This window comes from Stegostoma tigrinum, chromosome 6 (assembly GCF_030684315.1).
Source record: "Stegostoma tigrinum isolate sSteTig4 chromosome 6, sSteTig4.hap1, whole genome shotgun sequence".
Taxonomy (NCBI): Eukaryota; Metazoa; Chordata; class Chondrichthyes; order Orectolobiformes; family Stegostomatidae; genus Stegostoma; species Stegostoma tigrinum.
The window spans coordinates 48,439,643-48,456,244 of NC_081359.1; the positions used below are offsets into that span (position 1 = coordinate 48,439,643).

Below are 16,602 nucleotides of genomic sequence, written 5' to 3' on the forward strand. Positions count from 1 at the left end.
TCCCAATGATGTTGCCCATGGAGAAATGGCTGGCTGCAGAAGGACTGCCCTTTGGATCACTAAGTATGAAGTACCCTTGTCCTCAGAGGAACCAGTGGTAAGGTGGCCTTCTGCACTGCCTCATTATCACATTTATAGACAACTCACTGGGAACCATAGGCATTGAAAGTGTGGGTTCACAATCAAACAAGCACCTCGCTCTAAATGTTCCTCACTTGGCTAAGGTAGAAACACTCCGGGGTAGCTGGGACTTGGATCATTGCCAGAGACCAGGAACCTACTCAGCCAAGGCAGGAAATGACCCCAAGGGGTTGGCAATCGGGGCTGTCATCCAAATATACAGGAGACAGCAGACACAAGGGACGCGATGGCCCTCATTGCCCAGAAGCTGTAGCGGTATAAAAAATCTAATGACTGTTTGTCTGCCTCCATGAACAAGTTCATGGCTGCCACAAAAGTCCAGCACCATCAGGGTATTCTACAGCACTCCATTGTCCCATCCATTGGTCCCCAGGACCAAAAGCATGATAACAGGGGTCTGAGAACCTTGACCATAGTCCTCTTCTAGTCAAATCCTTCAGTGATAAAGGATAACGTCCTATTAGCCTTCGTAACAGCATGCTGCACCTGCATGTTAGCCTTCAATGAGTTATTGACATGGACACCCAAGTCTCTTTACACATCAATACTCTAATTTCCATCTTAAAAATACTCTGCACATTTGCACACTTTCTCATGAAAGTGGATAACCTCAATCAAGCCCATGTGTAAATTTTCTTTTTGGTCTATCTTTTCTGAACACTCCGTATCCAGGAATATCAAACAGCCAGTCTTACCCTTCCTTGAACCATATCTGCGTTATCACCATATCATAGTTTCACATGGAAATTTGCACCTGTAACTTTCCAGTCTTATTCGCAATATTCCATGTATTCACAAACATCCACAGCAACCATAATTTGACCTCAATTCCTTCTCCCTTACTCTGAATTCGCCTATTTACCTTCTATTCTATCTGTTAGTGCCAACTGCATCTCCAAGTATTTTATGAACCCTAGAATTCTTCTCTACTTTCCTGCATCTATGCCAAGATGTTTAAAGCCCACCGACAGCAGTAGCAAAATGCTCAACACAGAACTCAATTCAGGGCGATCTGTCTGACTTATACAGGTGCCATCTTCGCAGAGCCAGTCCCAGTGTCACAGGAATCTAAAACTCTCCCTCCTGCAAGTATCTTCCCATTCATATATCCCTTATTCTCATATTTCAGTACTTAATTCTGCACATGGCACTGGGAGTAATTTGGAAATTACCACGTTTTGAAGTGTTGTTTGCTGATTTTTAAACAGGTCCCCAAATTCTTTTGCAAGAATCCCCAAATATTTGGTACCAATGTAGATCCCAACCTCTGGTTGGTCACCCTCACCCAGAAGCCACTCTGTCATCCTTGACCCGAACACCAAAAATATTCTTGAAAAGGTGATGGAAGCAGAGCCCTTGATTTTTTAAAGACAGAGGTAGTTAGATTCAAGTTAAGCATGGGAGTCAAAGGTTATCAGTGGTAGGTGGGAATGTAGATTTGAGGTTACATCAGATAGGCCATGACTTTATTGAACTACACAGTGGCCTGAAAGGTTGAATAGCCTGCCCAAATTCGCATTGTTATAAAACAAAGTGGATTGGAATAGTCAAGAATTATGCTTTGAAAGCATAGACTGGTGTCTTGATGGCAACAGATGAGGGGTAGAAGCAGAGCTGAACGATTTGTAGTTGTGGAAGAAAGAGTTTTCCTACAAAATAAATATGGGGACAAAAGATGAACTTAGTTTTAACCTGGTTTAATTGACAGCATTCTACTCAATGTCAGTGGTTGAATCAACACATGAGTATGTGAATAGTCAAGGCCAATACTAATGTGCAGAATGGAAGAACATAGAACATAGAACATAGAACAGTACAGCACAGAACAGGCCCTTCAGCCAACAATGTTGTGCCGACCATTGATCCTCATGGATGCACCCTCAAATTTCTGTGACCATATGCATGTCCAGCAGTCTCTTAAATGACCCCAATGACCTTGCTTCCACAACTGCTGCTGGCAACGCATTCCATGCTCTCACAACTCTCTGCGTAAAGAACCTGCCTCTGACATCCCCTCTATACTTTCCACCAACCAGCTTAAAACTATGACCCCTCGTGCTAGCCATTTCTACCCTGGGAAATAGTCTCTGGCTATCGACTCTATCTATGCCTCTCATTATCTTGTATACCTCAATTAGGTCCCCTCTCCTCCTCCTTTTCTCCAATGAAAAGAGACCGAGCTCAGTCAACCTCTCTTCATAAGATAAGCCCTCCAGTCCAGGCAGCATCCTGGTAAACCTCCTCTGAACCCTCTCCAAAGCATCCACATCTTTCCTATAATAGGGCGCCCAGAACTGGACGCAGTATTCCAAGTGCGGTCTAACCAAAGTTTTATAGAGCTGCAACAAGATCTCACGACTCTTAAACTCAATCCCCCTGTTAATGAAAGCCAAAACACCATATGCTTTCTTAACAACCCTGTCCACTTGGGTGGCCATTTTAAGGGATCTATGTATCTGCACACCAAGATCCCTCTGTTCCTCCACGCTGCCAAGAATCCTATCCTTAATCCTGTACTCAGCTTTCAAATCCGAAGTGTTACATTGTCAAAGGCACCATCTTTCACAGGTGATGTTATCACAAATCTGCTTTTCTAGTGGATATCAATTACTCAACAATAAGGTAACCAGTAATTTTTCTTCATGTTTTGGCAATGTTTCTCCCTCAACCAACATAATTGAAACTACACTAACTGATGCTTTATTTCATTCGTTCCTTTTGGGACCCTGCTGTGTACAAATTGATAGCTCATTTTGCTTATTTAAGTAGAAAGACTGCATTACAGAAGACTTACGAAAGGCTTTACAATATCTGGAGAGCTGTAGAGTGACTGTTACATCAGGAAGATGAGGGGCCTGAGAGCCATTTGGATGTGACAGGGACAAGAATATTGAAAGTAAAAGTGAGATACTCAGAACTGACAGAATTATTTTCACAGGTAGAGGATTTGAAAAGCATTCCAAACATACTAAATAATGAAGGAGCTAAAGTTGGGATGAGTAATGGGGGGAGAAAAAATATGACAGAAAAACTGATAAGTTGCCTGAACACAATGGGCTCTATTGTGGGAATTTAAAAGGAGGTAACTACAGAGATAGTAGAGGCACTGGTAATAATCTTCCCAGAATCATTAAATTCTGGAAGAATCCCAGCAGATTGGTAAACTGTCAATATAACATCCAAGTTCAAAAAGGGAGGGGGCCAAAAGCAAACAAAACAAGTGACTATAGACTAGGTAGGTTAACATTCACATCTCATATAAAGAATAAAATAATAGAACATTTAGAACTTCATAATACAACCAAGCAATCAGCCCAGCTTTGTGAAGGTGAAATCATACCTGACAAATTTATTGATTCTTTGATGAGTTATGAAGCAGGGTAGATAAAGGGGAACTCAAGCTATTAATTCAAAAACTCAACTAATGTTTTAGGGTTCAAATCCTGCCATGGAAGACAATAGAACTTGATCTCAATAAACAATATCTGGAATTAAGAATTAACTGATGACATGAAAACAGCATTGATTGTCAGAAAACCACATCTGGTTCACTAATGTTCTTCAGGAAGGAAATCTGCCAACCTCATCTAGCCTGGCCTGGCCTGGCCTGCTGTACATATGACTTCAGACCCACAGCAATGTGGTGGACTCTCAACTGTACTCTGACATGGCCTAGCAAACCACTCAGTTGTATTAATTACTACAAAATCTCAAAGAAATTAAACTCAACTGACCACTTAATATTGACCTAGGTGTTGAAACTACAATGGCAAAAATAGCACTGTTGACCCTGCAAAGTTCTCCTTACCAACACCTGGGGGCTAATGTCAAATTTGGGAGAAATGTCTCACAGTCGAGTCAAGCAAAAGTCTGATATAGTCATACTCATGAAAGCATGTTTTACAATGCCCTTGACACCACCATTACAATCCCTAGGTATGTCCTATTCCACAAGCAGATAGATCCAGCAAAGGAGGTGGCACAGTTGTATACTGTCAAGAGGGAGTTGCCCTGAAAGCACACAACACTGACTTCAGACCATATGAATCTCATGGTTTCAGTTTAAACATAATGCAAAGAAACCTCCTACTGATTACCACATACCATCCTCTATTGGCTGATGACTCAATATTCCTCTGTACTCTGGCAAGTGCACAAAATGTACTCTGAATGGGGGATTTTAATGTCTACTATCAGGAGTGACTTGGCAGTAGCACCACTGACTGAGGTGGTCGTACATAGCTGCTGGGTCTATGGCAGCTGGTGAGGAACCAATAAGAGGGAAAAACATACTCAACCTCAGAGTCATAGAGATGTGCAGCATGGAAACAGACCCTTTGGTCCGACTCGTCCATACTGCAGAGCTATACCAAATAAATTTAATCCCATTCACCAGCATTTAGCCCATATCTCAACAAACCCTTCTCATTCATATACTCATCCAGATGCCTTTTAAATGCTGTGATTTTACCAGGCTCCACCAATTCTTTTGGCAGTTCATTCCATACACGAACGACCCTCTGTGTAAAAAGGTTGCCCCTTAGGTCCTTTTTAAATCTTTCCCTTCTCACCTTAAACTTATGCCGTCTAGTTTTGGACTCCACCACCCTGGGGAAAAGACCTTGTGTATTTACGATATACATACCCCTCATGATTTTGTAAACCTCCATAAAGTCGCCCCTGAGCCTCCTACGCTCCACAGAAAATAGCCCCAGTCTATTTAGCCTCTTCCCATAACTTAAACCCTGGTGACATCCTTTTCAATCTTTTCTGAACCCTGTCAAGTTTCACAACATCCTTCCTAATAGCAAGGACACTAGGACTGCATGCAGTATTCCAACAGCGGCCTAACCAATACCCTTTTCAGTCGCAACTTGACCTCCCAGCTTGTATACCCACTGCACTGTCCAATAAAGGCAAGCATATAAAATGCCATCTTCACTATCCTGTCTACCTGTGACTCCACTTTCAATGAATTATGATCCTCCACTCCAAGGTCTCTTTGTTCAGTGACAATTCTGACCCTCAGGGTTCCCTGTAACATCTTGCCCACGACCAATGTCAAGTTCACCAGTCTATAGTTCCCTGGCTTTTCGTTACCACATTTCTTAAATAGTGGCATCATGTTAGCCCCAACTTCCAGTTTTCTGCACCTCACCTATGATAAAAATATCTCAACAAGGGGCCCAGCAATCTCTTTCCTAGCCTCCCATAGAATTCTAGTCTACACCTGATCTGGTCCCAGGGATTTATTCACTTTTATGCACGTTAAGACATCCTGCACCTCCTCCTCTGTAATATGGACATTTTTCAAGATTTCACTATTTATTTCCCCATGTTCTCTATCTTCCATGTCCTTCTTCACAATAAGCACTAATGCAAAATAGTCATTTACTATCTATCCCAACTCCTGTGGTTCCACACATAGGTAGACACTTGCTGATCTTTAATGGGCCCTATTCTCTCCCCATTTACCCCTTTGTCCTTAATATTCTTACCAGTCTGCTAGCTGAAGATGCATCTTTACTTGTCAGTAATTGACAACAGTGATCATTGCAAGGTCCTTGTGGTTAATGTCACATTGAGAATACCTTCCATCATATTGGTGGTACTATCACCGTGATAAATGGGACAGACTTTGAACAGATCTAGCAACTTAAGACTGGGCATCCATGAGGTGCTGAGAGTCATCATCAGCAGCTGAATTGTACTCCAGAACAATCTTCAACCTTGTGACTGGGTATATGGCCACTCAACGATGGTCATCAAGTTACGGATCAACCTTGGTTCAATGCTGAATGCAAGAGGACAATGCCAGGAGCAGCACCAGGCATACCTAAAAATGAGGTATCAACCTGGTAAAGCTACCAACAGAACAATATGCATGCCAAAGAGCATAAGTAGCAAGTGATAGACATAGCTAAGCAATAAAACAACCAACAGACCTGATTTAAGCTCTGCAGTCCTGCCACATCCACTTGTGAATAATGGTGGACAATTAAGCAACTCAGTGGAAGAGGATAGTCCACAAATATTGCCATCCTCAATGATAGAAGTGCCTAACACATCAGTGAAAAACATAAGACTGAAGCACTCACAGCACACTTTAGCTCGAAAGTGCCAGCTGGATGATCCATCTCGGCCTCCTCCAGTGGTTTCCAGCATGACAAATACTTCTGCCAATTCAATTCACTTTACGTGATATCAAGAAACAGTTTGGGGTTACTGGGTATTGCAAAGGCAACAGGCCCTGACAACATTCTGCTATTAGTACTGAAGACTTGTGCTCTAGAACTTGCCACTCCCCTGGCCAAGCTCTTCCGCTATACTTTAAAAACTGGCATCTACCCAATGTGGAAAAATTGCCCAGATATGTTTTGTACTCAAAAATCAGGATAAATCTAAACCAGCCACCTAACGCCTGATCAGTCTACTCTTGGATCTACCATGAAATGATGGAAGGCATTATCAATAGCACTAACAAGCAACACCTGCTCAGCTATAACCTAACCACTGTTGTCCAGTTTGGGTTCCATTAGGGTCACTCAACTCCTGCTCTCATTACAGCCTTGATTCAAACAGGGATAATACAGCTGAATTTGAGAGGTTAGGGGAGAGTGACAACCCTTGACTTCAAGACAATCAACCCAGTGCAAAAATTGAAGAAGCCGAGAAAAACTGAAATCAATAGGTATCGGGGCAAGCTCTCCACTGGCTACAGTCATGCAAGACAACTTGGAAGATACTTGTGGTTGTTGGAAGTCAGTCATTTCAGTAGGAGTTCCTCAGATTGTGTCCTAGACACAATCATCTTTAGCTATTTCATGTTTGACTTTCCCTCCATCATAAGGTCAGAAGTGGGGACGTTCATGCGCAACATTCATCACCATTCATGACATCCCCCACAATCTACATTCTTGGGGTTACCATTGACCAGAAACTCAACTGGACTCACCACATTACACAAGTGGCTAGAAGAGCAGGTCAGAGATTAGGAATACAATTGCAAGTAACTCACTTCCTGAATCTCCAAAATCTTTCCATCACCTGCAAGTCAGAAATATGATTGAATACTTCCCGCTTGCCTGGATGGGTGCAGCTCCAAAAGTACTCAGGAAGCTTGACAACATTCAACACAAAACAGATTGCTTGACTGGCACCACATCTGCCTTCTCCACCACCAACGCAGTGTGTATTACCAAAAGGTGCACTGCAAAAATTCACCAAAGATCCTTAGACTGCACCTTCTAAACTCCCTACAGACAAAAGGGGTGGGCATGGGCACCCGCATGGGCCCAAGCTATGCCTGCCTCTTTGTAGGTTACGTGGAACAATCCCTCTTCCACACCTACACTGGACTGCAGCCTCACAGCACCAGGGACCCAGGTTCGATTCCAGCCTCGGGTAACTGTCTGTGTGGTGTTTGCACATTCTCCCCGTGTCTGTGTGGGTTTTCTCCGGGTGCTCTGGTTTCCTCCCACAGTCCAAAAATGTGCAGGCTAGGTAAATCGGCCATGCTAAATTGCCCGTAGTGTTCAGGGGTGTGTGGATTGTGGGGCATGGGTCTGGGTGGGATGCTGCAAGAGGCAGTGTAGACTTGTTGGGCCGAAGGGCCTGTTTTCACACTGTAGGGAATCTAATCTAATCTAAACCCTACCTCTTCCTCTGTTACATTGATGACTGTATCAGCGCCGCCTCGTGCTCCCACGAGAAGCTCAAACAGTTCATCCACTTCACCAACACCTTCCACTCCAACCTCAAGTTCACCTGACTATCTCTCACACCTCCCTGGACCTCTCTGTCTCCATCTCGGGCAACCACCTAGAAACCGATATCCATTTCAAGCCCACAGCTATCTAGAATACACCTCCTCCCACCCACCTTCCTGCAAAAATGCCACCCCCTATTCCCAATTCTTTTGCCTCCACTGCATCTGCTCCCAGGATGAGGCATTCCACTCCCGTACATCTCAGATGTCCTCATTTTTCATGGACCACAACTCCCCCCTGGCAGTGGTCAAGAATGCCCTCAACCGTGTCTCCTGCATTTCCCGCAACTCATTCCTCACACCCCGTCCCCGCAATAACAACCAAAAGAGAATCCCCCTTGTGCTCACATACCACCTCACCAACCTCTGGATTCAATGCATCATCCTCCGATGATTCCACCATCTGCAATCCGACTCCACCACCAAAGATATTTTTCCCTCCCTACCCTTGTGTGCTTTCTGGAGGGACCACTCTCTCCATGACTCCCTTGTCTGCTCCACATTCCCCTCCAACCCCACCAAACCCAGCACTTTTCCCTGCAACCGCAGGAAGTGCTACACCTGCCCCCATACCTCCTCCCTCAGCCCTATCCCAGGCCCCAAGAAGGCTTTGCGCATCAAGTAGAGGTTCACTTGCACATCTGCTAATGTGGCATACTGCATCCTCCTCTACATTGGGGAAACCAAGCGGAGGCTTAGGGACTGCTTTGCAGAGCACCTACACTTGGTTCGCAATAAACAACTGCACCTCCCAGTCGTGAACCATTTCAACTCTCCCTCCCATTCCTCAGACAACATGTCCATCCTAGGCCTCCTGCAGTGCCACAACAATGCCACCCGAAGATTGCAGGAACAGCAACTCATATTCCACTTGAGAACCCTGCAGCCCAATGGTATCAATGTGGATTTCACAAGCTTCAAAATCTCCCCTCCCCCTACCGCATTCCAAAACCAGCCCGGCTTGTCCCCGCCTCCCTAACCTGTTCTTTCTCTCACCTATCCCTTCCTCCCACCTTAAGCTGCACCCCCATTTCCTACCTACTAACCTCATCCCGCCCCCTTGACCTGTCCGTCCTCCCTGAACTGACCTATTTCCTCCTTACCTCCCCACCTACACTCAACTTTTACTGGCTCCATTCCCACCTCTTTGACCTGTCTGTCTCCTCTCCACCTACCTTTCCTCTATCCGTCTTTGGTCTGCCTCCACCTCCCTCCCTATTTATTTCAGAACTCTCTTCCCCTCCCCCATTTCTGCCCAAAATGTCAGCTTTCCTGCTCCTGTGATGCTGCTTGGCTTGCTGTGTTCATCCAGCTCCACTCCTTGTTACCTCACCTTCCAAACCATGACCATGCCCATCTTGAAATACAAGGGGAGCAGACACATGGAAACACCACCACCTGCAAAAGCACCTCCAGGCCTCGCATTATCCTGACTTAGAAATATATTGCCATTCCTTCACTGTTGCTGGATCAAAATCCTGGAATTCTGACCACATTCTCCCTGGTTCCCTACTAAATGCATTGTGGGTCAACCTACAGCATGCGGACTGCAGTAGTTTAAGAATGCCACTCACCACTAGGAATGGTGTGGTGATGCTGCCACTGTAAAGCATTATTTTGTCCTCAGTATTTTTGAGGAGAGGTAGTAAAGGCAGAGATACCAAACTAGCTACTGAAAGCAGCTTATGTAAACCATGTGTGAGAACTTTAGGTCTTTTTTGAAAAAGTTGGAACAATAAAAACAATCTGAATGGGTTTGGCCAGCCCTCACAGATCAAGATTGCTGGGTTTTGTATCTTTTTCAGCAGTCAGAAGATGTTTGGGATCCCAGAAGAGTTGGAAGCTTCAGTGAATGATTCCTAGCTACTACTTCTCTCTTCATGCATGGCCCTCCTGGATTGGAGAACTGCATGTAAGAATCTATGTCAGTATTTGCCTTTTTGCCAATGAGTGTATTTATAGGATCTTATGATATTGGAACAGTTAATTAGTAATAGGTATTGTAACTATTTTTTGATTAAGTTTTCCAATGGTTAATTTATTCTAAATTCCTCTTTCTTTTGTTTGCATTTTACTATAGTGTTTAAATAAATTGTGCTTTGCTCAACACTCAGTAGTTTGACCAGTTGCATCATACATATCTTTAAAATAAGGAAACAAAACTAGGGTCTGGGCTACATACTTAAAATATTTTGAGGGTGTTTGGTCCATAACAAATGGTTGGCCAGCCAGTGATGTCCACATTTCACAAGTGAATAAAACAAAAACAAAAACAAAAAACTGATTCAGCCAACCTTCCATTATCAAATAACAATAGGAATATTCTTAAGTATTCTGCAACTAGCTAGCAATAGAACAATACTGATACTGTCTCTGATTCACCTCTGGCACAGAGGCACAAAGGCACCGAGATACCTCACTGCTGTTCACTTTACTTCTTACTTCAGCCAAGGGCACATTCAGAAGTATATGGTTTGGAGGCACATACCACAAAGTTCAACTAAGGGGAAACCCTGTATACATCTGTGTCATATTTCAAGGGTTAACTAAAACTGAACTACAAAGTGATAATAAGTGATTTTTTTGTAAAATTGAAGTTTTCCTCATATTTTGTTGTGTGATGTAGAATAAGATAATTAGTGAGAAATTGTATGGCACATATGGATCTGGTCTGAATGTATGACTGGAGCTAATGTTTTACGTAGCAAGTGTAAAGGGAACTTATGTAAAGTAGGTTGCAGTGGGGATGAGGTTTGCTGGAGGTGGGAGAAGGGGTCTGCAGAGGGTGGATTAGATTCCTGATTAAAGAAATAGGTGCAGAGACAGAAGAAGGGGTGATGAGGTGTGCCGGAAGCGGGAAAAGGCCCTGACCTGAAACATCAACTTTCCTACTCTTGTTATGCTGCCTCACCTGCTATGTCCCTGCAGCTGCACACTGTGTCATCTCATATGTACAGTAGCTGTTGCGCATTAGATGTTTCAGGTGCTTCAACACATGTTTTTATGATATTTCACCTCACAGCATTTGTGCAAGTGTTCGATGATGTAAAACAAATATAAAAAGACACATCTTTGTAATATTGTCTTGTGTCTTTATTGTCATTGACCTAGCGTTACTTCATGGTAGAGTTCTTTTGCAGTTTAAACATTCAACAAACCAAAGTCCTAAGGGTGTCCTTTTGAGCAGACCACAGATTCACAGAATCCCTACAGTGTGCAGAAAGGGCTTTTGGCCCATCGAGTTTACACCAACACTCCAAAGAGCACCCCACTCAGACCTAGCTCCTCAGACCTGTTGCTGTGATCCCATATTAACTGTGGCTAATCCAATGAAATCTGCACATCTCTGGACTGTACAAGAAAACCAGAACACCTGGAGGAAACTCACGCAGACAGGGAGAGAATGCCTGGGTGGAGTTTGCACAGTCACACAAGACTGGATTCAAACACCTACGCTGCCACTGTAAAGCAGCAGTGCTAACCGCTGAGCCACCGTGCCACTTAGAATGGAAACATGGATGAAATGGACAGAAATCGATGAGGTCCTTCTTTAAGTATGCCAATCATATTCCAAACATGACATGAAATAAATTCTTGTTCAATGATAATATTTGGCTTAAAATAGGGATTTCCATTTTCTATAGTAACTTAACACAATATTATTAAAATGTACAGTTCAGCAGAATCTGTGACAGTTGCTGACCTGCCCAAACTCACCTAACATCTCCATCTTTAACCATTAGGGATCCTTTGGCCCTGGCTAGTTCCCTGCGCAGTTGCTTTTGCTCTCTGTCCGTCACTTGCAGAAGATCATCCCGTGACTGCAATTCAATTTGTAGCTCTGTAATTTCTGATTCCATTTTCTAGATACACAGAAACAATATTTGACTCCAGTGACTATCCAGTGCACCATGATCAATGGTTTCCAATTATTTGCAATTTAAACTTCATTTGTTTTACATGGCTATGCTCCATGTGAAATATGCGTTCAAGAAGTGACGATGTTAAGTAAACACAGGAAAGTAGAGTTTGCATTGCAAATTCACAGTCTCACTCTTCACTGAAACCAATGTGTAGAAATAAAATTTCGGAAAGAAAGGTTTATATTTTCAGTATTCATTTGTAATCATTAATATGCCTTGCCATAAGTGACAGCTTGATCCACTCATTGCTCTCACTGCCAAATGTAAATAACAGCTGCCAGTGACATAATGATCGGGTCTGCCATTTTATATCTCATCGGAGGCAGGTTGTCTTCTGAATTTCATGGATATTTACGGCTTATGTAGACCATTTGGACCAATGCTGGAAGCGTGTGGCATCTCTCTAGTCCCACTCATCCACAGGCCACAACATAAAATACTTTCTTCAGTCACAAAGATGACTAATTATGTAACTTATGACATCACGCTTTTATCAAGATACATTAACTAAGTTTCTTAATTGTCAAAATTGTGGGTTTATCAAAACAGAATTCATTCAATATAATATTAATAAATGGTTAAAATACATAGGCAGTGTAAAATAAACTTATCCCTCTAAATATCCTCAAAATTTAAAAAAATCAAAGAACGAAATCACCTTGCCAGAACAAAAACTACATAAAATGTCATACATCTAATCAAATGATGAACATCTGAAGTTTATTATACTTTCATAACTCACTGTTCATTACATTTAATCCTTACAATGTGTCTCCTGGGAGATTGGGGTTAGATGTGAATAGTGAAAAACAGCATGGAACATAAATGCATGGTGCTGTTTGTCAGCCTTCAGAGGTTTTTGTATTCATTTACAGATTGTTATATTACTGGCAGTTCACTGTTCATTGCCTCACCTTTATTGCCCTATAGAAAATTATAGCCATTGAAGTAGCACTTATTTAGCAAGATTGAGGATATTTCATCATTCTCCTGATTTTTGCTTTTTAAGTGGTGAAGAAGTGGTAAGCCAATCACTGCAGAATAGACAAAAACAAGTCGTGCTTGTAGCCGCAATATATACATGATTTGCTGAGTTAAATTTCTAGCAAATCATGTGGATGGTTGGCGTTTTGGCAATGGGGATTCTATTTCATGTCAAGTGGAGGTAGCTAGATTCTCTTGATGGAGGTGACATTGGCAAGATACCAACTTAATGGCATTCATCAACCCAAGGCTCAGTGTTGTCACAGTTTTGCTTCATGCGAGTATACATGAAGTGTGCATAATGCCATGGACATATGATTGGGTCTGCCATTTTACATCTCATTGGAGGATGGCTGTCTTCTGGCATGCTAAGAAGGATCTCTGGCCCTCATGGATTTGAAAGTGTACTGAACACCTTGGAATCATCACAAAACATGCACACACCTAGTCCTTTGCTGGAGGGAAGGCTCTTGATTAAACAATTGAAGACAGTTGGGGCCAAAGACATTGCTGCAAGAGTTCCTTGGAACAATGTCCTGGGACTGAAAGAATTAGCCTCTAACAATCGCAAGCATTTACTCTATACTAGATAAGACTGCATCCAACCAACCAACCCAACAACCATCCAAGATATCAGCACGTTTTAAATTCTGTCTTTATGTAAATGATTTGGATTTGAATGTAGGAGATATGGTTAGTAAATTTGCAGATAAAACCAAAATTGGTGGTGCAGTGGATGGTGAAGTGGCTCCCTCAGAGTACAATGAGACCTTGATCAGCTGGGCTGATGGGCCGAGGAGTGGCAGATAGAGTTTAATAAATATGAGGTGCTACTGTTTGTTTGGGCAGTCAGTGTGAGACTTTTACACTTAATGGTAAGGTGCTGGGGAGTTTTGCCGAACAAAGGGACCTTGGAGTGCAGGTTCATAGTTCCTTGAAAGTGGAGTCGCACATAGATACGGTTGTGAAGGCGGCATTTGGTATGTTTGCCTTTATTGGTAAGTGCATTGAGTATAGGAGTTGGGAGGTCATGTTGTGACTGCACACGTCATTGGTTAGGTCACTTTTGGAATACTGCATTCAATTCTGGTCTCCTTGATGTAGGAAGGATGTTGGGAAACTTGAAAGAGTTCAGAAAAGATTTATAAGGATGTCATCAGGGTTGGAAGTTTTGAGGATTTGAGCTACAGGGAGAGGCTTGGGCTATTTTCCCTGGAATGTAGGAGACTGAAGGTTGACGTTATGGAGGTTTGCAAAATCGTAAGGGACATGGATAGGGTAAACAGACAAGGTATGTTTACCAGGATGGTGCAGTCTAAAACTAGAGGGCATAGGTTTAAGGTGAGAGGGGTAAGATTTAAAAGGGACCCAAGAGGCAACCTTTTTATGCAGAGAGTGATATGTGTGTATGGGATGAACTGCCAGGGAAGTGGGGGAGGCTGGTACAATGACAATATTTAAAAGGCATCTGGATGGGTATATCAATTAGGAAGGGATGGGAGGGATATGGCCAAATGCTGGCAAATGAGACTTGGTTAATTTAGGATATCTAGTTGGCATGGACAAGTTGGACCGAAAGGTCTGTTTCTGTGCTGTACATCTTTGAGTCTTGTGATCATACTATCTAGCCTGCTCAATAAGAATGTGGATGATCTATTTGTTTCAAATTCTGCATTTACATCCCCTCCTAATAGCTTCTGATTCCTTCGCCTAACAAGAAACTTTCCACCTCTGCCTTAAAAATATTCACCGGCCCCACCTCCTGAAGCATAGCTCCAAAATTGTACAACCATCACAGAGTCATAGAGTCAGAGTCATATAGCACTGAAACAGACCCTTCAGCCCAACCAGTCCATGCGGAACATAATCCTAGGAGAAAGCAAATTTCATCTCAGTACTGAAAGGATGAACCTCAGTTTTAAAACATTGCCCTTTAGTTCTGGACTCACTCAAGATGAAACATACTTACTATGTCTACAGTGTCACATTGTTTAAGTTCTTAATACGACAAACTAGTCATCCTCAGTCTTCTATACTTCAGTGGAAACAAGAAATATAACTGTTTCACACATGATATTTTGTTCATTCCAGTGATCAATTTAGTAAGCCTCATTTGCATCCTTCATTAAAATGACAAGACTAAAACAGCACATAGTATTCAGAATGCAATTTCATCAACCATAAACATAATTGAAGTATAACATCCTTAAACATTCAATTCATATTGTAATAAGAGAGCACATCCAGTTGTCCTTCTCAATCACTTGCTGTACCTGTATGTTAACTTTTTGAGAGCTCCTATAATATAATACTTACAAAACAACTAAAGAATTTGACATGCCAAGAAATCCAAGTAAAATTTTGCTTTTTAAGTCTTCCTACCAAAGTGAACAACATCACATTTTCCCACATTATGCTCCATCTGTCAGACTTTTGCCTATTCACCCAACCTATCTATATCCTCTTCATAAAATTGTTTCCTACCTACCTTGTGTCATTTGCAAATCTTTTGCTATAAATTGTAACCAGCTGAAGCCCTAGCACAGAGTTCATTCATCCTGTAGTTTCAAACAAGCTGAAAATAACCTCAAATCTGTTGAAAGATTGCAAGAGCTGAGGCTCCTGCATCCCTGCCATCTTGACAGGTCCACTTACTTGCATTTTTTACAGTCTCACTCTCCTTTCTTTAATCACTGACCAAATGAGAAGATCCTATCCTATGGGGTGTGAATACTTCATGGTACAAGATATGCAGATACTTTCTCCCTCTATAGTCTGTTACATTATCTGCAGCCTTTTGGACATAAACCTCTGAGCCAAAGCTATCTGAATAGTAAACAATTACTCCAGCACTGTTTGCCCTGCATCACACTGATATCGAGCAGGTCCCACATGCTATGACCATGACACATCAACTATCCTGGCATCCTTAATGTGTTTTTTTTAAAATTTCACTACCTAAATAATTTAACTAATAGTTCCTCTTGTATTTATACGTACATATATTTTAAAAACCATACCAATAGTTTCTGTGCTAATTGAAACCTTAGAAAAATAAGCCTTAACCACTGACTAGATGCTGACCAATAGCTCACTTCTTCCCTGTAGTAGAGTAAAAACCAGTTCCAAACAGCTAGCATAATAAAAGCAAATTATTTTGGATACTTTTTAATGGACATTTTAAACTAAAAAAAACTGGAGAAACTCAGCAGGTGTCACAGCATCTGTGGAGAGAAAAGCTAAGTTAAATGAAGACAACAAGGACTGAAGATACTGGGAGCAGGTGCAAGGCTGGAAAAGTACATAAAAGCAAAGTCCTGATGAAGGGTTTATGCCTGAAACATGGATTTACCTGCTCCTCAGATGCTGCCCAACTTGCTGTGTTTTTCTAGTCTCACAAGTTAATGTTTTGATTCCAATATGTGTCTTTTTCTTCAGAAGAGACAAAGAATGACAGTGGACTTGAAAAATTAATTGTATTTCTCTCTCATGGATGTGGCCTGACCTGAGGAGGTTTTATTCCTAACTGCCACTCTGTCTTTGGGTCCTCTTTTCACACACTTTTCTAACCATAGATGACTGCCTCAGGGCCATTCCTTGGATTGCCATCGGTGGCAATTCCTTCTGATGCCTTGGCACAAAGCTCTAAATTCCCTGCCTCAACCCCTCTTCCTTACAAATCATTTTTCTATTTTAAGGCCATTGTTAAAACCTACCTCTTCAATCAAGCTGTTGATCATCTGACTTAATATTCCCTTACATGGCACTGTATCATACTTTGTTTTC

At 42.2% G+C, this 16,602-nt stretch overlaps 1 protein-coding gene across 1 annotated transcript in view; it reads right to left on the minus strand.

Moving 5' to 3' along the window:
* The window catches only part of LOC125453468 (deuterosome assembly protein 1-like), a 133,521-nt gene that overhangs the window by 35,966 nt on the left and 80,953 nt on the right, over positions 1–16,602 (minus strand). The window contains exon 7 of the mRNA XM_048533114.2: positions 11,627–11,772. Coding sequence (XP_048389071.1) covers positions 11,627–11,772 — 146 coding nt within the window. The remainder of the gene's footprint in view (positions 1–11,626; positions 11,773–16,602) is intronic.